Genomic DNA, 25,496 nt, shown 5'->3' on the forward strand with positions numbered 1-25,496 from the left:
AATTATTGAAAAATATAATATATAAATGTGAACATTTGTTACACACATACCAGTAAACTCTGATTTCTCATGTTGAATATACACTAGCCTATATTATATCTGTCAAAAGTTAATAATAAGTATAAAATAATTAACCTGCGATTTTATAAATGTTTTTGAAGGCTGCATTTATTGATCAAAGTACAGTAAAAACAGTACTATAGTGAAATATTATTACAGTTTAAAATAACTGTTTTCCATTTTGATGTTCAAATATAATTATTGTGATGGCAAAGCTATATTTTCAGCATCATTACCCCAGTCTTCAGCGTCACATGATCCTTAGAAATCATTCTAATATGTTGATTTGCAGTTCAGGTACTTTTGACGCTCAATAATTAATAATGGTTCTTATTATTACCATGTTGAAAACATACATTATTTTCAGGATTTTATGATGAATAAATAGTACGAACCGCATTTGTCTGAACTAGTCTAAATCGTTTGTCTAAATCTTGTATATTTGATGTAATTTTGTATCAATGTGTATAACTTATCAGTGACTGACTGGTCACCTTTTTTTTAAAGTACAAATATATATAGTCTTCAGTTAATATGAGGTCATCAAATCTGCATGCATAATAATTATAAAAGAAATGCAGTTTAGAATGGAGCACAGCATTTTACTTTGCAGTGAATTTCATGCCAATCACCCCTAGATCACTGAAGCTTTGGGTCTGAGCTGCTGCATTTCTATTGTTCCTGCTATTCTGCAGCAGACACTGGGCAAATCTACAGGATAGCCAGCTAAACAGAAAATGACAATATCAGATGATTCAGCATTTATGCAAAACTCCATTAAATCATCTTGGTGTAGCAATTATTTTAAGTGCCTAAAGCTGTTGGATCGCGGACATCCACTCGAGCACCTGTTTGATCTCTGTATACTAAAAAGGATGAATAGAACATTAATAAAAGATAGCTCCTGTTTGTGTTCCAAACCACATGATCTTTCATCCACTGTATCAGGGAGATGAGACATCTTTGAGATGTTCGATAGAAGGGTAACCATAGATACAGTTGAATGGGTGCCTCTGCAGTAACCACGGTGATTGCTGAATTGGAGGAACTTCAGATTCAGGTACAACAATGGTCAGATGTGTACAGTATGAGGTGATCAGTAGTGGTATCCACAGGGGTCACTGAATCGAAAGGGTTTAATCTCATTGACAGTGCAGACGAGGTCATGCATGCGTCTTGCTCTTCGCTCCTCCAGCACGAGCCTGCGTGAGCGTTCTCGAGCTGCCTGCTGTTCTCCTCTTTTCTCTGTACGCTTTCGCCTCAACCATCTATTGTCCAAAAGAACAAGAGGCAAATGCTTGCACGTTAGTTTCAAATGCGATTCTCCCTCTGTTTTCTGATTTTTAGAAGAGCAATTTGGTGTTGAACTCACTGCCTGAAGGCCTTCTCACTCTCTTCTCGGCTGTGCAGGCAAAAGCCGCTCTCCTTTTCCAGTCTCTTCATCTCTTCTACCTGTTTGTCTTTGAACTGCTGTTCCTGTTTCTTCTGGAGCCAATGTTTAAAGGCCTCCTCTGGATCACCACAATCCCTCTACCAGAACAACAAAAACATTAAAAGTGACAATCTTTGGTTAGCATAAGATTCTTTTTTCAAAAACATAAAACAAATATTTTCTGTGTCTGTGTACAAACACACAAAATATATTTGTATAAATAAAAAAAAGCATCTATGTATGCCAATATACATAATATTAATGTTTATATGTATACGCATGTATACACTGTGCAAAAGTCTGTTAGTATTTTCACACAAAAAAAGGCTTTAAGCCAGTTATTTATATCTTTTGCTGTGTGTCAGTAGGAAATATCAGTCTGAACATTCCTTTTGCCATTAATTGTAATAATCCAGTGATATTTTTGTATACACAAGGAGTCTGACAACAGCTGGGATGCTCCACACGGAGATCTGATCCCACCTTCATTGAGTCCATCTGTGATTTTATGAAGAAACAAAAAAATAGAGACAGACTAAATTCAACTGTGGCAACGTCTCCAAGACGCTTGAAGAAACCTACCTGCAAAGCTACCTGAAAAACTATGTGCACGTGCAGGGGCACCTGGGGAGACTAATAAACAAGAAAAACTACAAAGGACTACAAAACATTGCACAGAACAGGAAATAACAAAAGTTCACACAAGACAAGGGGAACACAAGTCAGGAATCATGACACAAGTATACTTGCAGTATAAACTACTAAACTAGTAGTTTACTGAGAGTAGGCCTACACTTCAGTGTGTACTTTCATAAACTAAAAAATGTACTACTTTGTGGCGAACTGGACGGCCGAGGCACGTGAGAGAACAGTGCGAGGCCGGTGGTGCGATTGATAATGAGCAACACCTGTGAGCACACCGGTCTCGCATCTCTCACGGAGGAGCGGAAGCATAAAGGGGGAGCGACGACGTTGATGATCGAGACCGGTGTGCTCACAGGTGTTGCTCATTATCAATCGCACCACCGGCCTCGCACTGTTCTCTCACGTCCCTCGGCCGTCCTGTTGGCCACATACTTGTATTCAAATAGTAAACTACTAGTATACTTAAAAGTTCACTTGTAGTAGGCCTACAGATGCATTACAAATGAGAAACCTAGTTGTGTACTTAAAGTTTACTACTGTTACACTTATAGTACACTTAAAAGTATACTTTTATATAGTAAAAGTGGGCCAATTTAGTCCCAAGCAGTATTGAAATAGTACATTTACAAGTTTACTACAAGTACACATTGATATTAGTATACGTACTACATAAAGTATACTTAAAAATATACTTGAACGTTACTTAAGTACTTAAGTATACATAAAATTAACTTGAAGTATGCTCCTTTTTCATAATGGCCGTGGCGGACGACTTAATGGCTGTTGATGAATTCTTCCTTCGTGCACACAATATTACGTCACGCTCTGCGCGTATGTTTTAAAAAAACATAATTTAACATATATATCATATACATAGTCCTAACACTTTTTAAATAGCCCACTAAAAGTGTTTTGCATTACATTTACAATCCTGTGAAAACAAGGGGTGCTCAAGCAAGTGTCCCGTGCCCCAGTGCAATGTAACAAGGACAAAAAGTTAATTGTTAAAATCTATTTATGACATTATTTTTGAAAGCATCCTCACTTTACAGCATTTTTACACAAGCGCCTAAAACTTTTCACAGTACTGTAGCTTTGCAGGTAGGTTTCTTCTCAGCGTAATAGACAATGCCACAGTTCTTCTGGAATTAGCCTGTCTCGTTTTTTTCTGTTTAAAGGGCTCCCCCTAGTGGACATACCATGCAGCTCATCCTTTCCATTTCCTGGGCCTTCTGAACTCTCCTCTCATCCAGCAGCTGCTCTCTTTTCCTCAAAAGCCACGATCGGAAGGCTATCTCGTTCTCCTGACGTTTCTGTTCCTCTTCCTCTTTTTTCTTCAACTCATCCTGAAGAAGCAAAGAGGAGGGAGAAGTCTAAAAAAAATGTTAGACCTGTTTGAAATAAGCTGTCAAATAGAAACTGAAATCAGATTTTATAATACATTAAGACAGAAACTGATATTATACTGATATTGAAACCACGTTACACCTCTTTGGCTTGCCTCTCCCTCCGCTGCTGAAGTTTGGCCAGTAATTCTTTCTGATGTGGTGACAGGGTGAAGGTGGCATGTGAAGAAGCTCCATTTGCAGACTGGACCCTGCGCTTGGTGCCCTCGACCCATGCTCCCCTTTGGGACAGTCTAGCAGAACTGGGTCTATTTCTGTGCTTCGGTGGAGGTTTGGGGATGTACAAAGACTCAGTGCCAGGGGGAAAAGATGAGGTAGAATTCTGTCTCAGAGAGGAGACAGGACTCTTGCTGAGATGGAGATCAAGCTCATTTTGCCGTGAAGACGCTCGCTGATTGTCGCTGTGAGAAACCGGCAATGGAGGAAGCAATCCTTGACTTTCCATCTCCTTTATACTCACAAGATCAAACTTTCCATCTTTTTCAACCAAAATCCGTCCTTCTTTCGCTCCCTCGTTGTGTTCATCTTCAGGTTCTCCTATGTCGCTTCCCTCTCTCTGAGAGATCTTCAGTCTCTGCATTTGTCCGGATACCTCTCGATCTTCCTCTAAGTGCTCATAGGAGGCGCTGTTGCTCTCTTGCGTGTCGAAATCCAGCGCAGGCACCACCAGGTCAACCAGAGTGTCTTTAAACTGCAGGCGTCTGTGACGGCTCTGGTCTGGAGGATCCTGGTCCTGGAGTTGTTTGTTAGCCTCTTGAATCTTTTCCAAAATGTATTTCTTCTCTTCATCGAGCTCTTCGTCGCTCTGTAAATGTGGAGAGGTTATAAGGTCATCCCTGTCGGGATCTAACGCACCTTCTAACGGCTCCATAGGTGTTGGCCACCTTTCATCGGCTTCGTCATCATCCATTTCCCTGTGTTTGTGCACATCCTTTCTTTCCTTAGGTTCATCTTCTTCAAGCTCTTTGTCGATCTGAGCTTCAATGTCATCATCATCAGGATCCTTTGTTGTAGAAAATAATGTTTTCAGTTCGAGCAAAACAGAATAAGAAAAAAGGGCATTTTGCAACCGAATAAGAAAAAGGGCATTGTGCAAGTTAAGGAGAGCATGATCTCTGCGAAGAATCAGATACATAGAGCGTATGTGTTGAATAATGCAACGCCATGAGACATAGTTCTCTGGGTGAGTGAAAGTGTGTATGGGTCTGTGTCAGTGGGGTGGATTTCACACACACACACACACACACACACACACACACACACACACACACACACACACACACACACACACACACACACACACACACACACACACACACACACACACACACACACACACACACACACATGTAGTGTTTCCATTTTTTATGGGGACTTTACATAGACATAATGATTTTTATACTGTACAAACTGTATATTCTATTCCCTTACACTAACCCTACCCCTAAACCTACCCATCACAGAAAACTTTCTGCATTTTTACATTTTCAAAAAACATCACTTAGTATGATTTATAAGCTGTTTTCCTCATGGGGACCAAAAAATGTCCCCACAAGAACAAGGATTTCAGATATTGCCATCCTTATGGGGACATTTTGTCCCCATAAGGTAGGGTTTACCAGGCCACACACACACACACACACACACACACACACACACACACACACACACACACACACACACACACACACACACACACACACACACACACACACACACACACAGGTACCGCGTCTGTGTAATGGAATACCACACACTATTCCAGAGGACTGTCTCCAAGATATAAACCTGTTTCTGCCATCATTGTGTATTGACTCGCTTACCTGTTCCTCACTCTTGCTCTCCTCGCTGATAAGCCAGTCCAGGTCTTTCTCAAAGTCATCCTCATACTCATCCGGAGTGTTTTTGACTGCAGGAACACTCATGCTCTCTTCGCTTTCTCACTAAGACACAGCAAATGAAACATGGATCACAATAAAAATCAAAAACTTGTCACGCTCATCATAGAGTCATTTTATTATGGAGCAAAATGATCTTTTAGAGTAAATAAATATTTACAATAATTTGAAATACGTCATGAATGTTAGTAAAAAAAATATATTTTAATTACATTAAAGCATACAGATTAATATCTAAACATACAATTACATAGATGACATACAGAAATACATCTCACTTAAATGTACAACACAGGCTATGCATTAGGGCTTTACATTAAACCAGCTTGGACCCATAATTCTCACTGAAATAAAATAAAATATAAAAATTCTTCAACTTATTTTATTTCAGCAGGTAAAATTAAAAGATACATAATGCAGATCCGCTGGGACACATCATCAGGGATGTAGGGGTCATTGGGTGTTTCGGGTCTTTCAACGCCAAGACACCCTCGCCCAGGCAACTACTAAAGTTACTAAAGTAACTAAAACTAAAATTAAAAAGAAAAAAAAACTATAGGCCTATAGAAATATAAAAAATAATTTTTTTTTTTTAAATGACTATAACACAACAAAATTACTTAAACTTTAACTACACTGGTCCACAAACAGTGACAATTCTAAATTGTTGTTATTCATTCTTTCGTTTTTAAATTACGACTTTGCAGATGCAATTTATATGTTTAAAGGGGGCTTTATATTTGTAAATGCCAGAAAGATTTTACTAAATGGACTGCAATGCCAGAATAATTCATGTTACATCTGCGTGATAAAATCACATTTTTATGTGTATTAAGGCTAATAATAACATCAAACCTGGTGGTCGTCTCGTCTCAGTATAACTTAAATGATAGATTTGCTTCTACAATGTGGTTATTATTTCCCCGCGCCTAAAAATAAATGCAGCTTACCTTCAAAACTACTGTATGGTGTTGCCTCGCGCTGAGTGCAAAAATAATGAATGGTAATTCATTAGCCGCCCTATATATTCTAGAGACCTGGTCTCTACGCGCACCTGTACATTAGAGAGCAGCTCTAATCCTCAGCTGGCCTCAGCCTCAAAGTAGCATGTAACAGGTGTTGCCATAGAGACACACAACACGGCCTGTCGTGGGTGCGCGCGCATGCGCAGACTATTTGTAAATGTAGAAGGTAGAGCCAGCCAGATTTTATCTGTGATACAGTTGGTGGAAAAATAAACAAGGTACAACAAAGGTTAATTTGGTTTGTTTGGCCAAATCTTCATGAATAAACAAATGTATGTCCTTAATGTCTCTACTTATTTTGCCTTATTTATTTTTTTTAACTTTTTTATATATAAATATAAAATATCCTATTTTTTTACAACCATGCCAATTCAACCATGTCACTTTCTAACAAAAATCTTGTCAACAACATTAGCACAAAGGCAACAATTATTGTACGTTGTTATTATTATTATTATTATAAATATAAGGTATTTGTAAAAGGATAGAGCTGGGGGGTTCAAAACTGGGGAGTAAGGGAGTGACAGGGCGTCTGTGGAAAAGTCTAGAGAAAAACTGAAAATAAAATAAATAAATAATAATAAACATAAATACATACATACATACAAAATGTGATAAAAAAGTTATTAGATAGTTATTAGTCTATTAAAAAGAATAAATTAGATTAAAATAAAAAATGATTTATATGAATAAATAAAAAATTGTAAAAAACAAATACAAATAATGTATAAAACAAATAAAATTTGATTAAAAAGAAATAAACAAAAAAATACATATAACAATACATTAGTACAGTGAGTAGAACAAAATATATAATAATGTAAATGAAACAAATTTTTGATTTATAGTACCTTTAAGTTTATAAATCGGGTGTTTATAAAAGAGAGATGCCTTATACATTTTAGGATGGGGGTCCTTCACACAGGGCTGATCCTATTTGGGTGTCCGTGGCATCTAAAAGATAAGAAACCCCTGGGATATAGTGTGAATTATAACGTGAATGGCTTGGCACCAATCTTTAATCGGGCTTCCGTTTTCTCCATTGAAAAATCAAGGGGGTCGCTGTGTCAATTTCTTTTACTGTCTATGATTGGCACTTGCGTTTTTTACACTTTTAAAAGACCTATCTCGGAAGTGCGTATCATGTATTAGCTTTTGTGTCACGTCTATGGTATATGTAGTCCGTATTGAATCGAATGAAACGCTATTTATATGTGGAAAAACTAAATTTCCCATAATACACCTCAGTTCGCATACAAAACTCAAGACACGCCTCCGCGAGTAGAACTGTTGAAGAAGCTACGTGCAAAATTGCATATAGTTACTTTACACCCATATATGATCGTGCTATCAACTCACAGCTCGTGGACAGATACAGTCGTTCTCGCTCAGTAGACAAAATGACTTCTTTAGCTTTGTACACAATAAACAACTCAGCGAGATCAATAGCAAGACTGTGTCCAGCGTCCCGCTCTGCGCATGGTACTGCTGATTTCCACTCTTTCGTAGCCCGTTACTCTACCCTCCGTAAATGTGCCTTTCTTCCAGGAGGAAAATGTTCATTCATTGGAGCAGGAACGAGACAGATGTCTCAAGCATCGCCGGGGAGGATCTCACTCGGGCGGTACGGTAAAGGTGTATTTCTGGTTGCTGGGGCAGCAGCTGTCACTGGGGTTCTGGCGGCAGGTGTAAGTCACTTTCAGCGGGCAGAAATGGCAACGAAGATATCCAAGGTTGAAGAAGTGGAGGGAGACATGCGGGAAATGTGCAAGTCGTTCATGTCTCCACCAGTCACTGACATCAAGGTCTTAGAGCAGCGGAAAGACGCGATGTCTACGAGAATGGAGATGCTCATCATGGAGACGCAGGCTGCGTTCTGTAAAGCCCTTGAGGAGGTGGATGGAGGAACGTTCAAGGTGGACAGTTGGACTAGAAAAGAAGGTTGGCTCGTTTTTGCTGCCCTACTTCACTAATATTATAACGTTTAAATAATATTAAAATATTACATTTAAAAAACATGTGAGTGTTGGTGTGAATGAAACTTTAAAAATATGTACCGTAATAATAACACAAGCAAGCCTTAGATAAAGTAGAGCAAACATTATGGTCCAAAGTCCTGATTTATGTTTAGGGCAAAAGGTACAGTATATGGAGGCCCCTTTTTTCGGACAAGAACATAAGAAAAAGCATGTTTTGGTAAATCATATTTATGACATAATTAATTATTATATAAAAAGTTGACATTTTGAAATAAAAAGTTGACATTTTATCTCATTTCGACTTTTAATCACAATTTCGACTTTTTTTCAGAATTTATCTCGTAATGTTTACTCTCTTTTTTTCTCTTAATTTCAAAGTTTATCTCATAAATTTGACTTTTTATCCTGTAATTATGACTTGTATTTTGTCCCAGATGATGCACTATGCACTTATACAAGATGTACTCTTCTGTCTAATAATAATAATAAAAATAATATTTCCATATAGGCTAGTGATTCTCAACCAGGGGTTGAAAAGATTTAGATTTTGCTTTGTTAAACCTATAACATTGAAACATTAGTAAATGAATTATTAGCTGGTGTTACACTCTAACAAATCATGTTTGTCTTGTGTCTGATAAAGGTGGAGGGGGCATCAGCTGTGTGATGCAAGATGGGAAGGTTTTTGAGAAAGCGGGTGTGAACGTGTCCGTGGTGTTTGGGAATCTCACCGAGGAGGCCGCCAAACAAATGCGCAGCCGTGGAAAAGTTCTGAAAGGGAAAGATGGTGAGAGACTGACTTCCCATTTCGAGGTGAATGCAGAGTGTGACGGAAGGAACCAGTTCCTTAAATCTTCAGTTTTACTTCTAGTTTTTCTTTTTGAGCTCAGTTTGAACTGTCAGTGGTCTCAAGGCTTTTACTGTGATGATTTGTCATTCTTCATGGGATTGAGAGTGATTGAGAAGATGTGACGTGATGCATTCGTTTTTACCGTTTACCATTATCTCTGTGTTCCAGGGAAGTTGCCGTTTTGTGCCATGGGTGTGAGTTCAGTCATACACCCCAAAAACCCCCACATTCCCACAGTGCACTTCAACTACAGATACTTTGAGATTGAGGAAGCAGATGGTGGGTGTTAAGCGAAGTCATTTGAGGCTGTGTGAAGAGAGATGTTGTTATCTGTGTCCACCACCTATCTCGCGCTCCCTCCTTCTCTCAGGCACAAAGCAGTGGTGGTTTGGTGGAGGAACGGATCTCACTCCTGTTTACATTGATTTGGAAGATGCCGCCCATTTCCACAAGACTTTGAAGGAAGCATGTGACAAGCACCATCCTAAATTTTACCCAGACTTTAAAAAGTGGTATGAATCTCAATACTATTATGTGTGTGTGTGAATCGGGTGTGTTACAGCTGTTATGGGTGTGTGTGTATGCACGTGGTGTATGAGTGTTCTATCTTCTGGGTGGATTTTAACTGTTCAGCAAAGATAAGATTTCACATTATTTGAAGCAGCCAGGTTATTGTGTGAGTCAACACTTTTGTGTTGTAACACCCTTTTCATTTTTTTTTCTTTCTTTTCTTCATGAAAAAGTAGTTCTTAATTTTTGTATTTCAGTTCATTTTTTATTTAATTCCATTTGTAATTAAATAGATTTGCTTCCTAAACATTAGGCTAACATCATTAAAATTGTTTTTTTGTTTTTTTCTTAAGGTGTGACAACTACTTCTACATCCGTCACCGAGGAGAGACGAGAGGCATTGGCGGGATCTTTTTTGATGATTTGGATTCGCCCAATCAGGAGGAGGCTTTTAATTTTGTGAAGAGCTGTGCTAAAACTGTGGTGCCCTGTTACTTGCCCATAGTATACAAACATCTAAATGACTCCTTTACCCTGGAGGAGAAGGACTGGCAGCAAGTCAGGAGAGGCAGGTTAGTTCAAGGGAAAGTCCATACTGATTTGGATTTCTTTTTTATATACAGAGCTGTTTATGTATCAATCAAAACAGAGGAATATTATTTTTTTCTTGAGCACCAAATCAGCATATTAGAATGATTTCTGAAGGATCATGGGACACTGAAGACTGGAGTAATGATGCTAAAAATTCAGCTTTGCCATCACAGGAATAAATTACATTTTAAAATATATTAAAAACAAAAATGTATAAATTATAGTATTTCACAATATTATTGTATTTTTGATCAAATGAACGTAGCCTTGATAAGAGACTTCTTTCAAAAACACCTTGCTGACCCGAAACATAGTATATAAATATAAATAAATATATAATAAATATATTTATATAAATATATAAATTTGTATTGATTAAAAGTATAATACTGAAGAACCATTTTATAACCCATAACATACAGAACTATATTAAAAATTATATTAAAATATATATAATACAATATAATATATACATACAACGAATATATATTAAAATAGAAGTTATTTTGGCTTTTTATCCAATTCAGCAAATTCAGATGCTCTTATTAATAATATTTATATAATCATATTATTTAATTTATAATAAAGATATTAATAATATTTGATCATTATTAATATAAATATTTTTTATAGTAGTATGGTAATATAACATAGTTATGAGGCTAAATTGAAATTGTCTTCAAATGTATGTCATATCGATATAAATGTTCAGCAGGTAACCAAACTCTCTTTGTGTTTCTTAGATATGTGGAATTTAATTTAGTATATGACAGGGGGGTGAAATTTGGCCTGGCCACACCTGGGTCACGCATCGAGAGCATCCTGATGTCCCTACCGCTTACTGCAAGGTATGAGCAAACTGTCTATCACATCAGCTACTTCCTTTTACCGTGGAAGATCCTCTTGGGGGTTATTTTTGTGACTTAGTTTACTTGCATAATTTAAAGGGATAGTTCACACAGAAACGAAAATTCTATCATCATTTACTCACCCTCAGGTTGTTCCAAACCTGTATGAGTTTCTCACAAAAGAAGATATTTTGAAGAATGTTGGTAACCAGACAGTTTATGGTAGCCATTAACTTCCATAGTATATTTTTTCCTACAATGGAAATTAATGGCTACCATCAACTGTTTGATTGCCCACATTATTCAAAATATCTTCTTTTGTGTTCAAACGAAGAAAGAAACTCATACAGGTTTGGAACAACCTGAGGGTGAGTAATGGCGCTTTTCCACTGCATGGTACGGTTCGGTTCGGTACGGCACGCTTTGGCGCTTTTCCACTGCATGGTACGGTACGGCTCGGCTCGGCTCGGCACGGCTCACTTGTGGCTCTTTTCCACTGCATGGTACGGTACGGTACGGCTCGCTTCGGCTCGCTTTAAATGGTACCACCTCTGTTGAGGTTCCAAGCATACCGTACCGATACTAAAATGTGACGTGGAGGCACTGTAGATCACTGATTGGTCAGACAGACAGAATCGTCACTACCAGCGTCATTGTATTTGCGAGACATCAAACCCGCTAGATTTAAATAGCCAGTAACAGCCTCCAATGTTTTAAAACTACTTGCTTGACTTGCTTGAAGAAAAAAAACTTCCAAAATAGAAATGGCTGAATCGTGGTCAGTGGACGAGAAGTGCAGACGTTCCTCTTGTTGGTTGCCGAGGAGTGGATAAACTATAACGATCAGTCATAATCCCACCCACTTTGAAGTGGTACTAACTGCAGTGGAATAGCAACCAAGCTAAAGCGAACCGAGCCGTGCCGCGCCGAGCCGAGTCGTACCACGCAGTGGAAAAGCGAAGCGAGCCGAACCGTGCCGCGCCGAGCCGTACCATGCAGTGGAAAAGCGCCATAAATTATGACAGAATTTTCATTTCTGGGTGATTTATGCCTTTAAATGTGTTATACATATTTTCTTTTAGATTTTTTTTTCTGAGGTCAACTTATACGAAGTCTTTCCACACCAAAACAGATGTAATTTATTTATTATCCACTTTACTCACTGACCCTGCGAAATAAACTCTGGATTTTGCTGTTGTGCCTTTAAGAAAAGCCCTCTTTGAATGTAAAAAGAGCTCAGATGACAACCACAACAATTATTATTTTCCTCATGATATGGCCCTTTTAAAAACTCAAAAAAGTAATGTTTGATAGTAGAACTTTCCTGTTTTTCAATTATTGTGTCTACTGTATTTATCTATTGTTTGACATTACAAACTCACTAGCGTAAATGTTTCATTTCAGGTGGGAGTACATGCATGAGCCCACAAAAGGCACTAAGGAAGCAGAGATACTGGAGGTCTTACGAAACCCTAAAGAATGGATATGATTAAGAGGAAGATTAATTCGTCCACAACCAATATTGGGTGGGAATTGTGAAAATGGAGGGTGGGTTTGTCTCTGGATACCAAACATATCAGCAACCTCTAGTAATTAAGATAGAACAACAACAACATTCAGTAAAATAGATAATGGCAGGACACATTTGAGTCATTGGCTGTTTGCTGACTGACTGCTACACTGCACGATTACTGGTTTGGCTGTAATGAACTCTCTATCACTGCCATTGGCTGTATGGATTCACTGGAGAAGCAGTGTTTACTCCTGTGACAGTGTTACTTAGTTACAGCTTTGTTTCTGCTTGCACTGCTTTAATTATGACTACTGGTGTATTCGAAACTGTTAATGACCTTGGTCTGCTGTTTTAGAATGGACGTGTCAGCCGAGCCTTGTATGTCTAAATGATCATGTTTAACCTGTGCTGATGCAAGCGCCATGCCATTATTGCTTTTCTAGCACTGTTCGTTTTCTTTCTCACTTCGTCCATTTTTTTGTCCTGTCATGCACTAACAGATCTCTATTCCACTACTGCCCTTTATTTGTTTTTTACAGATATTAAAATTATAATAAGAAATATTCTCAGGACATGGTAATGTTGCAATTTTGTGTATTAAAAATAAAGTGTTTTTAAATGTGGTTTAATTTGGTATACATGTCAATAAAGTAGTAAAGGTGTTCATTAAGATTAAATCCATTCAGTTCCAACATGGCTGCCAAACGTTTACGTAATAAAATCGTCTAACGTGCGTTTAAGTTCACATTTGGCATGGTCAAACATTAATAATAATAGTCAAATGTCTCTAAGGCAACAGAACATTAATTTTGTGTGATGATGTCTAGTGTTTTAGCATGCGAATCTGCTCATACAGTTAATAAGTTACAACTTAGAACTAACTCTGTGTGCTTGTTTGGATGTAGGCAATTTACAGTAGTCAACATTTGAAGTGGATCAAAACCCTCCATCAAAGTTATACATGAATTTTATAATTTGAATTGAATTTTTGTGTTAGGACAACTTTGATGAAATTGTTTGATCCACTTCAAATGTTGATTACTTCAGGTAGTAAATGTGTTGCATTTCAACATTAATGGATATGTTGAAACTAGACTGAATTTTATAGGAAGAACTCTAGATCTTAATACGAACTCATTTGGGTCTGTTTAATTTAAGGAATACTAAAGAAACAAAGACGTTGTACATTTTAGTAGATATTTACAGGTGAAACTCGAAAAATTAGAATATCGTGCAAAAGTTTGTGTATTTCAGTTATTCAAATTAAAAGGTGAAACTAATATATTTAGTATATATAACTATATACATATGCATGACTATGCTTTTCAGAGGGTCGACATTTCTGTATTTAAAATCCTTTTTTTAAAAATTGATTTCATGTAATATTCTAATTTTCATTTAACATGGGGTTTTCATAAGCTGTAAGCCATAATCATAAAAATTATAACTTTTGCACGATATTCAAATTTTTCGAGTTTCACCTGTATATGTTCATAATACTATATTAGACTTCGCCTGACAAAAAAATAAACATAGCAAATTATGATGAACTTTAAATCTCGCATGCAACCAAGACTGCATTTATTTGATTAAAAATACACTAAAAACAATAATATTGTGAACTATTTTCTACAATTTAAAATAACTGTTTTGTATTGTATTATATTTTAAAATGCAATGTATTCCTGTGATGGCAAAGCTGAATTTTCAGCATTATAAAATTTTTCATTCATATGATACTTCAGAAATCATTCATAATATGCTGATTTGGTGCTCAAGAAATTCTTTCTATAATCAATCTATTTTCAGGATTCTTTGAATTCAAAAGAACATTTAAGTAAAAATCTTTTGCAACAACGTAAACTGTCCCTTTTGACTAAAGTAAACATTTTAAACAATAGTTTACAGAGCAGTGGAAGAAAAAGTCAGAGGACTGAGGGCCACATTTCTTTTTATTACAAATAAAAAGTCAAGCTCAATCAATACAAAAAATTAAATTTGTTCTTAACACATTTATATATACATTATTTAATCTATCTCTGAGTAAGGCTTAAGCCATAAACACCACCACGGTCACTCCTAACTACCACAGAAATATCAGCCTGCAAATATACAGCAACTCCAGCAAAACCTACAACATCATCAGACTGTCTTTCAAGTGACGGTAGTCTTGTTTCATAACATCTTTAAAAACACATACAATTTTAGGCAAAGTGAGACTGTTTTGATTTTCACGAAGCTTTCTTGAGTTAGTGCTGGTGATGTATTTTATTGCATATTTATGTAAGCCGAGCATGTCGTTGATGAACTGAAAATATAAACCGTAGAAATCCAACAGCCTTACCACATTTTTCCATTAATATTCCTTTACACATTAAATAATATTCCTTTACTAAGAGCAATTGGTGCCCTGAAAAAAGTGCATTCACTCATAGTTATTGAACAAATACAAAAGCATTGACAGTTTTCCATTATATTTCCCACACCCATAAACACACACTTTTCCTGATATTTAATACTGAATGTTTCCATGTCAAGTTTTCCCTTTTATTGTTAGGGGACAGCTTGTTCCCTAATTTGATCCTAATCTTAAATTCTCTTGGTTTTTCTTTAGTGTAGCTGGGGCCTGAGGTGAAAACTAGAGTAAGAAACCAAGTATATTTATGAACTAAAAGGTGTCTGATTCCTGTTAAACAGACAAGCCCAACCTGAAAGCTAGTGTCAAATTTCCAGATTTGTTTAGCAGTCTGAAAGTTTTCACCAGGCAGGCAAAATCAGTAACACATTACTTGAATCCTTTATATATAATGCATTATTTATAAAAGTATTTAAATACATTAATTATGCCTTGTAAAGCACCTTATGGTCTCATGAATAAGTGCAACCCCAGTCATAATACATTATCTATTCATCGTTACAAATGTAAAAAATATAATGTATTAAAACATGACAAAACCCATTTTAGATGTAACAAAGAAATCTGCAAATATAATGCATTTTAACTTTTACAATTATTTATGAAAATATACAATGCATTAGAATGTACATTATGAAACCCTTCATAATGCATTATACATAAAGGCTTCAGGTGAAGTGTTACCAAAAAATCATTTGCCATGGAGAAAAGAGTTATGCTTTATAGTAGACCCTATTTATAGTGGGAAACAGCCGCTGCTAGTTCTCACGTTAATTCAAACGTAGCACAATTTGGACCCAAAACTTTAGAGTAAAAGGCTTGAAATCGTTTCAAATAATCTAATCAAGTGCGAAATCAGCCTTCAACAAGTAAAAAGTTTAGTCAATAATTGTTAGAGGTTAGAGAAACAAAACACAATATGTACTCTAAAACAAATCTAAAAGAAAGTCTGCACACAGCTCACCACAAACAAAAAGCATGGTTCTTGTTCCTTCATAATCACCTCCACTGTGGAACATTTTCTTGCTTGTTCTAGTATTCCCAGCTTGGGATGCTTAATATGCCTGCTTAATCCTTGGCCACAATAAATTTCACAAGGCTGTGACCATGTAAACTGCTCCAAAAATATGGAGAAAAGAGAGCACTGTTGCATAGACCATTTAGTTAACATGTCTGTCCATGGAACTCAGTGTGGCTTAACTGCAATGACAAAACTCAAACCACACTTGTACAATACAATAAGTCAGTATTGTATTTTCCCACAGCAAATTTGAGTCAAAACTTCACACATTCTGACAACTCGGGCTGATTCAGAAACCATGATGCTACATAAAATCAGGATTTGTGAAGTTATGCTTGAAACAGCATTGCTGATAACATTGCTCAAACATTGTAATCGGTTATCCATTCAGCTAAAAAGTTTCCAACATGTTAACTAAATCTAACACAGTGTTTAAAACCTCAACTAGAGACCCAATATCAATGTTTCATTGATGCTGTGAGTCCAGTGCATAAAGGCGTCTATGCAATTAAAAAGGTTACAGAGATAGCCTAAGCTAAAATGGTTATCTCTGAAGGTTACAATGAACCTTAAATGATAGCATGTCAGTAAACATTAAAATGTACAACTTCCTGAAAATATTGTGCAAATATTTTTTTTCACTGAATCTTACGATTTAGTATTATAGTTCTAAATGGTCCAATAAGAGGACACAACTGAAGACATTTTTTTTAGCTAATTTCTTAGCAAGTCATACTAGGAAGAATGTGTGAGTTGTTCATGTTTGAGTACTTCCTTGTCGTTGGATTTGGGCTTGGGTAAAGATGCAAGCTGTCATGAGTTCTGCGATCATCTCTGAAATGAAAGAAATCTGCAGCAGTGTGTGTGTGTGTGTTCACTACTCACTGCTCCTAATGTGTGTGCATTAACTTGGATGTGTTAAATGCAGAGGAAAAATCCCGAGTATGGGTTACCATACTTGGCTTTCACATCACTTCCCCTCTTTTTTTTTAGCTTGAGATTTGTTAGTGCTGGAATAAAATAAAGCCTGTTATAGAATAGTGAAGTTGTAAAAGAAAATACAGTATTGGTGCCTGGAAGATGCATCACTTTCCCTGGGAGATGACAACCGTGCTACCGTGGTTACTGATGATGTCTTCATATTGTGGTGGAGGCTCTGCTTCAATCTGTATATCTGTATGGCCCACAGCTTCCTCATATGAAGGGGGCGGGTCACCCCGACTGCCCCGCCCAGGTGTGAGGTCAGCGCCGGGGTAGGCAGAGCTACTGTGGGCACTGATCTCGGAGTGAGGACTGATGTCACGATGGTAATCCCGACCCCACTGGTCCATTGACACCACAGATAGGGTTGTGTCTCTTTGTGGACGCCCAATGGCAGGGCTTTGCTGGGATCTTTTGCGTGAGTGACATCTCCAAACTGTGATGGAAACCGCAGCAATGAGCAGCAAAACCAGCAGCAGCGGTAAGATCAGGTACAGGGAATGAACGCCACCAGCGATGGACTCCAGTCCTCCAGGCCTAGGGCTGCTCTCACGCAGGTACTCCTCCCAGAATCGCCTCTGTAAGGGTCACAAGGTGAAAGAAACACAAAACAACATAAGAACACTGTCTGCAAATGTAAATAATAAGCAAAAGTCATTTGTTTGTATTCTAAATAAAAACCTCACAATGTCATTCAGACCAATAACCAAAGCCTTGCACAACTACACAAAGTAATGACTGTGCACCATACAGAACTGAATTGAGAATGCATTTTGAATTACACTTCAATAACTGAATTTGAATCAAGATGTAGAATTGCACTTCATATTTGAATAAAGTAGTACAATTAAATTGTATTGACAATTAAAAAAGTAATTCTGGAGAAAACGTTACCTAGTAAAGTCAATTAAAGTAAATCTTGGCTTAGGCCCTGTTTACACTAGTGCGTTTTGGATTTAGAACGCATCACTTTTACTACGGTTACGGTAACTCTCTGCTTAAAGGGTTTAAGTTCATCGACCCCTTTACCACTTCCTGTTCTGCCCACACTCTGTCAGTGCGCAGCAGTTCCATTTAATGTCCAGCTTTATATCAGACCATTTCTTTTTAAGGTCATTCACAGTGCGACTTTCAGATCCCACCGCATTGACGGCATCAGCCAAACTCTCCCACTCATATTTTTTCCTTTTGTTATTAATTCCGGAGGACAAAGTTCCAAATATTTATTTTTCTCATTTCTACCTCCAATAGTAGCACCTCCGATTCACTTTCTGTAAAGTTTCGTCTCTTGCCGCTTGCTTTAGCCATTTTCTTACTCCTTTCTTTTGCCAAAGTGGACTCATTACCATATTTAAATGTATTTAATTAAGGGAGGAGACTAGGTGGGGCGTTGTGCTCGTGCATGTGTGCTGATTTTTACGTTAATTGGGATGTACAAAGAGAATATGCGTGGGATCCTTCGTACGCAGAGATGAATTCAACGCAAGTCTTTGTACATGAGGCCCAAGATCCGTCTCTCTCAATGGCTCTGCAACAGACCAGCCTCGACGACCATGTAAACATGGAGACAGAAATGCAAGCTTTGCTGACAGACTTGTCCTTTTTAGAAGCCATTGTGCAGTTAAACTCCACATTTTAAAATACTGCAGCTGCCTACATGTGTAGGCAGCAAGCTATTATTAGAGCAATTGGCAACTGTTTACACTACGCGTATGCCCAGTGTGCATTAATGGTCATGTGACATGCGTTTTCGGTCATGTAGTGTAGACGGAGATCTTTTCTGAAACGCAGTGTAAATGCTAGTATGAATGAGGATAGTTTTCATTTTAAAACGCTTTTAAAACAAAAGTGCACTAGTGTAAACAGGACCTTATTTAACAGATTTGAAGATTATCAGTTTCGAAGGACAGAGATAATGATAGAGAGGTGTTGAAATTACACCTAAATAAATTTTTATTCAGTTAATCTATTTAAATGAAGTTTTGTGGACCAAATTTTGTGAACTTTTGTGGTCCTGTTATTACAATTTTAATTCAAATTCCCGTGGGCTGTGAACAATTCAATTTAAATTCCAACTCATGATTCAAAAGGGAGTCAATCACTCAATTCTGGACTTTGCACAACCCTGGACTAGGGCTGCAATTAAACGAAACAAAACTGTGATTAAATACAGATAAGTGCACTTTTACATGCTCCAGGATCATGATCCAGTGTTTTCAGTGGCTCAAAGTGGCTCGGTTCACACTTCACAGTAAATGCTGCTCCATGCAAACTCATCTCTGCCAGTGCTGTGAGATTGGGTCACTTGATTTTAAAGTTGTACTTAAATTGATATATTATTTTATTTAATTCTTAATTTTCATTATTTTATTGTATTTCATTTCATTCAGTTTTATGTATTTATAATAAATCAAAATAATAATAATAAAAAATCAAAACAATATTATGCATTACATAATATAAAAATATCATAGTGATTTTTATATAAAAAAGTAGCCCATGTACATTTATAACAGTATACTGTATTATACTGTATTACCTTTGCATCAAATTACAAAAAAAAACTAGTTAACCCTGCTGTGAGGGTGTTTCTAATACAGCGACTGTGAATGACCGTAAAGTTGACGTCTTTCTTCTGACTGCCCTTATCAATCTCTCTATATTTTTTACTCTTTTTGAAAGTTGTGAAAAACTATTGTGGAGTTTTCCTTTTGCTATTTGAGCAAATGGGAACACAAAAAAAATATTTAATGTAGTCTCTCATTTACCACTATAGAAGTTTACATATTACTCCATTACATATTCAGCTTATCATTCTTCTGTCATTTTGTATACTAGTGCAATGCCCGTGCAAAATGCCCATGTTTTTGTGTGTTTTTAGTAATTGTTGGTTTGGTATGTTTGAATTGCTGGCCTAAACTCTGAGAAAATTATAATTTTAAGCACACCAGAATAAAATATAATATTCAGAATTAAACAGTATAGCTGACTTACAGATTCAGTTAACATCCACAAATGAATAAGCGCGATGATTCAGGGGAGGTTCAGACCTTGGCTTGAGCAGTGAACTCCGAGAAAACGCTGCTTGAGCAAACAGTTTGTGAATAGGCTACTACAAATAATGGCCGTGAATAAAATATAATATTCAGATATTTTTAAACCACAACCCTCTAATGTCAGAATGTTTATTTTGGGGAATGGTCCCTCAGTGTGCAGTGTGAGCCAGAGTGGTTAGCGGCTAGAGCGGCATAGCCAATGTGTGCTTCTTTTACAGATATATTTAACAATATCTTTTGCATTTCTAATCCAAACAACGTCAAACTTGGCACTGTCGTGCCCGTAGCAAGACACCTGTCAAGTTTGAAATCCATCGGACTAACGGTTCGAGAAATATGCGAATAACAGATATGCCCGTTTAAAATCAGTTTTTTGTGTGCGTTTTCAGTAATTGTTGGTTTGGTGTGTTTGAGTGCTCACTGTTACAATTACACAGCAAAAGTTCAGTGACATTTTTATTTGTGCATGGTAGAAAACAAATACTGATACTGACATGATGACATACAATAAATATGGAAAATTGAACTACATGGTTGCCAAACAATTCATAATGGTGATATTAGGTGACATGTTTTTGGGTTTCTGTACAGGTAGCAGGAGTTTAGATTAGATTTACATTAGTGTCAACTTTGTTGTCATTGTGCAGATTACAATTATAGAGACAATGAGGGCAGTTAGCATCTTTTATTTTTAGTTGGTGAATAGCATAAGTCTGTTTTATGCTTCTGCGTCGAATCGACGGCGTACCCCAGCAGACCCCACTGCATCGCCGCGAACCCCTCTCCGACCCCTCCGCCGTAGCTAGACGTGCACCTCCAAAAAATTTTAACTACGCGTTGAGGCGACGCAGACCGCAAGGGCTGTGATTGGTCAGATGCACCGCGATACAACGCAACCTGACGCAGAACCATAAAACGGCCACGACGCCATAGGAGTGACGGCGTAGCTACGCAGTGGAGTTGACGCAGAAGCATAATGAGGCTAATGAGGCTACTGAGGCTATTATTACACAGTAGCGATAATGTTAAGCGCGGGAGAATAAAATATAATATTCAGAAGTAAACAGTGTAGCTCACTTACAGATTCAGTTAACATCCACAAATGATTCAGGGAGAAGGCTTGTGAACTCAGAGAAAAAGCTACACTTGAGCAAACAGTTTGAGAATAGGCTATGATGGCCGTGAATAAAATATAATTTTCAGATATTTTTAAACAACAACCCTCTAATGTCAGAATGTTCATTTTTAAACCACAACCTTCTAAACATCATCTAAACATCTGCAATGTAGGGCTGCAACAACTAATCGATAAAATCGATTATAATCGATTATGAAAATCGTTGTCAACGAATGTCATTATCGATTAGTTGGTCTGCTTACGTCACGGGGAGCGTTTACTGGTACGCACACACACGCAAGGTCTCTCTCCCTCAGGCGCTCTGCCGAGCGCGCGCGCTACACGGTTTGGAGCAGTCTCTTCTGTCTCGCATCCGCGCTCTTGCTTGCGCGCTCTAGATTTCGGGAGTTTGAACTAATTCGCGGGCATCAGGGAGCCGCAATCAATATGCGGGGGACTTCCGGGATGTCTGTATTTTGTCTCGAGCATCAGGTTGTGCAATCAGTTCGCTCGCAACGTAAGTGATGGATTAAAATAGCGCTACCGCAGAAATAGGTTAAATTAAAACGGTGTTTACAAAGTGAAGCATTAAATACAAAGGCAGTTAATAACAGCAGCAGTAAAATATTGTTTTTTAGTCACTGTACTCAGTGGTTTTCAGCGAATGCTTGTGCACTAATGCATAATTTCTCCTGTCCTTAACTCAAGCCTGTTAGCTTGCTGGGTAACGTTACCTCCATTCCGTTCTCTTTTTATAGCATTTGTCTACTAAGTTTTAATTGTTTTTCAAACGCGATCTACTGCGGCTCTACGTTCACACAATTGTTTTCAGTCTTTCTATATTTATTTAATCAATTTATCCTTATATTATATTCTTTTATATATTATATATATAATATATATTATATTCTTTATCCTTATATTCCTTATATATAATTAATTTTAAATAAAAATTAAATGAGTTTTTAGTTCAGATATTCACATCTGAACAACATGTCTGTGTAAATTTGTTTTAACAAAAATTGTGTTAAAACATAATATGTTGGATATCATTTTTTTAACAATAATCATGTTTGTCAACTTGCCATCAGCAATTATCATTAAAAACAATGCAAATATTGATATTAGTAAAACTCAATGTGTGGCTTTTGCAGTTTTTAAAGTACACTTTTACACATAAATACCCTGATTATATTATTTATAATTTTTTATAAATTTATTTATAGTTATAATAAAAAAAAATCGAATTTAATTCCTATCCGATTAATCGAAAAAATAATCGTCCGATTAATCGATTATCAAAATAATCGTTAGTTGCAGCCCTACTTCAATGTGTGCTTATTTTACAGACATATGCGAATAACAGACGCACAGACAGACATTTCTGTAATTTATAGATAGATGTATGTGTGTCAGTGTATAGGCTATATTATATTTATATATACCGTTTATTATACGTGTGTGTGTACTGTTTTTAATTTTAATCGCGATTAATCGATTTGACAATATGTATGTGCAAAATCAGCTTTTGTGTGTGTTTTTAGTAATTGTTGGTTAGTTGTGTTTGAGTGCTCATTGTTACAATTACACAGCAAAAGTTCAGTGACATTTGTATTTGTGCACGGTAGAAAGCAAATAATGATACTGACATAATGATATACAATAAATATGGAAAATGTAACTACATAACTAACTACTGACAAGTAACTACTTCTGAATAACTACAATATTCAGAAGTAAACAGTGTAGCTGACTTAATGTTTAGCTGACAGAATGTTTATTTTTAAACCACAACTTCAATGTGTGCTTCTTTTACCGATATATTTGACGATATCATTTGCATTTCTAATTCAAACAACGTCAAATTCAGCACTGCACTTACTCGTGCCTGTAGCAAGACACCGGTCAAGTTTGAAATCCATCGGACTAATGGTTCGAGAGATATGCGATTAACAGACACACACACAGACAGACAGACAGACGTTTCTGTAATTTATAGATCGATACAGTGTAAACTCCTGCAAGAACACACAACCCAAACTTCCTTAATCTGAATAGCACATAATTAGGCATCCCCAGAAAATGTGAACCCAGTGAGGCTTTCCTGTCGATAATGCTCACTTCCTGCTTTGAGTAAATGCCACAGAGCAAAATGACAGAAGAAGTATTGTTAATGTTCATGCAACAACAACAAAAAGGAGCACAAATCTACCCCAAACTCACAGTTTTCTCATCATTCTCAAATGCCTCCCTGGCTTCTTCATAATTGCAGATTTCCTCCCTGCATTCCCGCTGGATGTTCCCTTGTTTCATCTCCTCCAAGAAGTAGTTTGCTCTCGGGAGCCTCCGCAGCACCGAGTGTGCGGCATCTGCTGGCAGGAACACTGGTGGAAACACAAACAATAAGCGTACAGCACAGAAACAAGGAGGGGGGCTGACAAAGTCATTTCTTTGAAATGCCAGTTCCTCCCTGGCACAGGAAGTTTGAAAAAGAGTAGCCCACTGTTTCTCACCATTGAGTGTGTGAGAAATAAAACAGATGCTATATTGTGAGCCATAAATATCAGATTAGTCATGGATTAAATATAAGAGGAGCTATGTAGGCTGAGACCCCTATTGATAATCTGTAATAAATACTAATTGGAAATTACTGACAGAAGTCCTCTACATGACATCCATTATCACTAGTCCTTGAGAATATCACAGTCTCTGGCCGAAAAAGACTAGAAGGACTCACCAGCTCCCATGATTCCTGCAGCTTGTTAGAGAGGGAAACTGGACCTTGAGAATGACAGAACAGACACCCAGATTTAATCAACGACCACACATTTCACTTGTTCTCATGCATTTTTAGTATCTCAAAGTCAAAACAACAGTAGCATGCAAGATGAATTTTGACATAAAACACTACAGAGAGGTGTCCATACGTCAAGTTACAATAAACAGCAAAAAAACAAAAAAACATGTAAAAAACATAAATCATTCTGTAACGTTATGTCTCAAGGACTGTTAGCTTACTAGCATGTATAGGACACACTTAACCAATGGCACACGGATAAAAATGGGCACATTTTGACAAGCACGACTGTTCTTTCACTATATCGAAACGTAAAACTGCCGCCTTGGGACAGTAAAAACATGACAAGCATAACTTAACGTTACAGAATAATTGTGTCGCTAATTCAGTCCAATGACTATCGACTGAAGCTTGTCGAAACGGTTTTCTACATAAAAAACATACACATTAATCTAACCACCGACGCGTCCGAAGCTATGTATTTTGTATATAATATATAGAAAAAGCGGCGAATTTAAATAAGATTAATAAAATGTGCAAAAACTGTGTTTACCCGTTCCACCCAAACGCGTAACGCTTAGTCCCAATGTCCTGATTTGGCGCATGCGCAGTCAGCAGGCAGAATTAACTGAACAGAGCCATGGCCCTGGTAATGAACATAGAAAGCAGCTGACGCGGGTTTCGAGGCGTGAGGAGGAGTAATTACAGAACAGGATTATTTATTTTAGTTGATATATGAGACAGGAAGAAATAAGCAATGATTAGGCTTTTATCAGCTTTCACAGAGGCTCGTCAGAAAAGAACAGTGAATTACATGAATGCATGAACTGAGTAGCCTACATTCTTAATTGGTTATGGTGAAACATTTTATTGCTGTTGCTTTCTGAATTACATTTTTAGTGTGGTTTATTGGCAACACAAAATCTTACTCGGAAAGTGTTGGCAGCTTTGTAGAATGGAAAATTATGTAATGTAAAAAAGATTAAATAGCAACTGTACAAATGAAAAACAGTAATGAATAAAATGGAATATTAAATAAGAGATCTAAAAACTATTTTCATCCCAACATTTTTATATTTTGGTGAACTATCCCTTTAACCAGTTCGGAACGGACTGTTTGAAAGAATCGATTCGCTGAAAAATGTCAGACGTCCGGTCACTGCCTTCTCTCACACCTCTCCCCCCTCATTTGCTTTGCTCGTTTCTCCAATTCGCTCTCTTTATCTATCTATATTTATTTTTCGTGCTCTCACAAACACGCACATTGAGTAATGTGTCTTTTTAAAAAAAATAATGAAACAACTTTCTCAAGAATTAATTTAGAGCATAGGCTAAATAAAACACTGACTGC

The 25,496-nt window shown here is 37.1% G+C and overlaps 3 protein-coding genes across 5 annotated transcripts; 1 reads left to right on the plus strand and 2 right to left on the minus strand.

The window, feature by feature from the left end:
• Window positions 1–150: 150 nt before the first annotated feature.
• ccdc181 (coiled-coil domain containing 181) lies at window positions 151–6,550 on the minus strand. 2 transcript variants are annotated; one of them, XM_077222959.1, is made up of 6 exons: window positions 6,392–6,550; window positions 5,367–5,486; window positions 3,626–4,546; window positions 3,337–3,483; window positions 1,433–1,590; window positions 151–1,328 (listed from the first exon to the last, which is right to left on the minus strand). In XM_077222959.1, exons 2-6 carry the CDS (start codon window positions 5,466–5,468, stop codon window positions 1,157–1,159), a joined length of 1,500 nt encoding a protein of 499 aa, XP_077079074.1. In that variant the 5' UTR covers window positions 5,469–5,486; window positions 6,392–6,550; the 3' UTR covers window positions 151–1,156. The 2 variants fall into 2 exon arrangements, with proteins under 2 accessions (XP_077079074.1, XP_077079073.1); XM_077222958.1 differs by having other exon boundaries at window positions 3,337–3,510; window positions 6,392–6,524.
• Window positions 6,551–7,723: 1,173 nt separating this feature from the next.
• Window positions 7,724–13,386, plus strand: cpox (coproporphyrinogen oxidase). Its single transcript, XM_077224167.1, has 7 exons — window positions 7,724–8,407; window positions 9,089–9,232; window positions 9,464–9,574; window positions 9,666–9,807; window positions 10,159–10,377; window positions 11,140–11,244; window positions 12,649–13,386. Exons 1-7 carry the CDS (start codon window positions 7,867–7,869, stop codon window positions 12,731–12,733), a joined length of 1,347 nt encoding a protein of 448 aa, XP_077080282.1. The 5' UTR covers window positions 7,724–7,866; the 3' UTR covers window positions 12,734–13,386.
• A 1,305-nt stretch (window positions 13,387–14,691) lies between these two features.
• Window positions 14,692–24,777, minus strand: prrg1 (proline rich Gla (G-carboxyglutamic acid) 1). Of its 2 annotated transcripts, none has more exons than XM_077224175.1 (4): window positions 24,699–24,777; window positions 24,086–24,129; window positions 23,572–23,732; window positions 14,692–17,753 (listed from the first exon to the last, which is right to left on the minus strand). In XM_077224175.1, exons 2-4 carry the CDS (start codon window positions 24,093–24,095, stop codon window positions 17,280–17,282), a joined length of 645 nt encoding a protein of 214 aa, XP_077080290.1. In that variant the 5' UTR covers window positions 24,096–24,129; window positions 24,699–24,777; the 3' UTR covers window positions 14,692–17,279. The 2 variants fall into 2 exon arrangements, with proteins under 2 accessions (XP_077080290.1, XP_077080291.1); XM_077224176.1 differs by lacking the exon at window positions 24,699–24,777 and adding an exon at window positions 24,367–24,386.
• Window positions 24,778–25,496: the final 719 nt, after the last annotated feature.

Source organism: Siphateles boraxobius, unplaced genomic scaffold (assembly GCF_051911475.1).
Source record: "Siphateles boraxobius isolate OS27281-9 unplaced genomic scaffold, OSU_SipBor_1 9, whole genome shotgun sequence".
Taxonomy (NCBI): Eukaryota; Metazoa; Chordata; class Actinopteri; order Cypriniformes; family Leuciscidae; genus Siphateles; species Siphateles boraxobius.

What these genes read in the sequence shown, in the direction of transcription:
- prrg1 (XM_077224175.1), bottom strand. An exon ending in TTGAGAATGATGAGAAAACT is followed by an intron (nt 17,754 to 23,571) that starts GTGAGTTTGGGG and finishes TGACCCTTACAG; the next exon opens with AGGCGATTCTGGGAGGAGTA.
- ccdc181 (XM_077222958.1), bottom strand. Translation starts at nt 5,468, where the DNA reads ATGAGTGTTCCTGCAGTCAAAAACACTCCGGATGAGTATGAGGATGAC. An exon ending in AGAGCAAGAGTGAGGAACAG is followed by an intron (nt 4,547 to 5,366) that starts GTAAGCGAGTCA and finishes TCTACAACAAAG; the next exon opens with GATCCTGATGATGATGACAT. An exon ending in AGTGAGAAGGCCTTCAGGCA is followed by an intron (nt 1,329 to 1,432) that starts GTGAGTTCAACA and finishes TTTGGACAATAG; the next exon opens with ATGGTTGAGGCGAAAGCGTA.
- cpox (XM_077224167.1), top strand. Translation starts at nt 7,867, where the DNA reads ATGACTTCTTTAGCTTTGTACACAATAAACAACTCAGCGAGATCAATA. An exon ending in AGTTCTGAAAGGGAAAGATG is followed by an intron (nt 9,233 to 9,463) that starts GTGAGAGACTGA and finishes TCTGTGTTCCAG; the next exon opens with GGAAGTTGCCGTTTTGTGCC. An exon ending in TGAGATTGAGGAAGCAGATG is followed by an intron (nt 9,575 to 9,665) that starts GTGGGTGTTAAG and finishes TCCTTCTCTCAG; the next exon opens with GCACAAAGCAGTGGTGGTTT.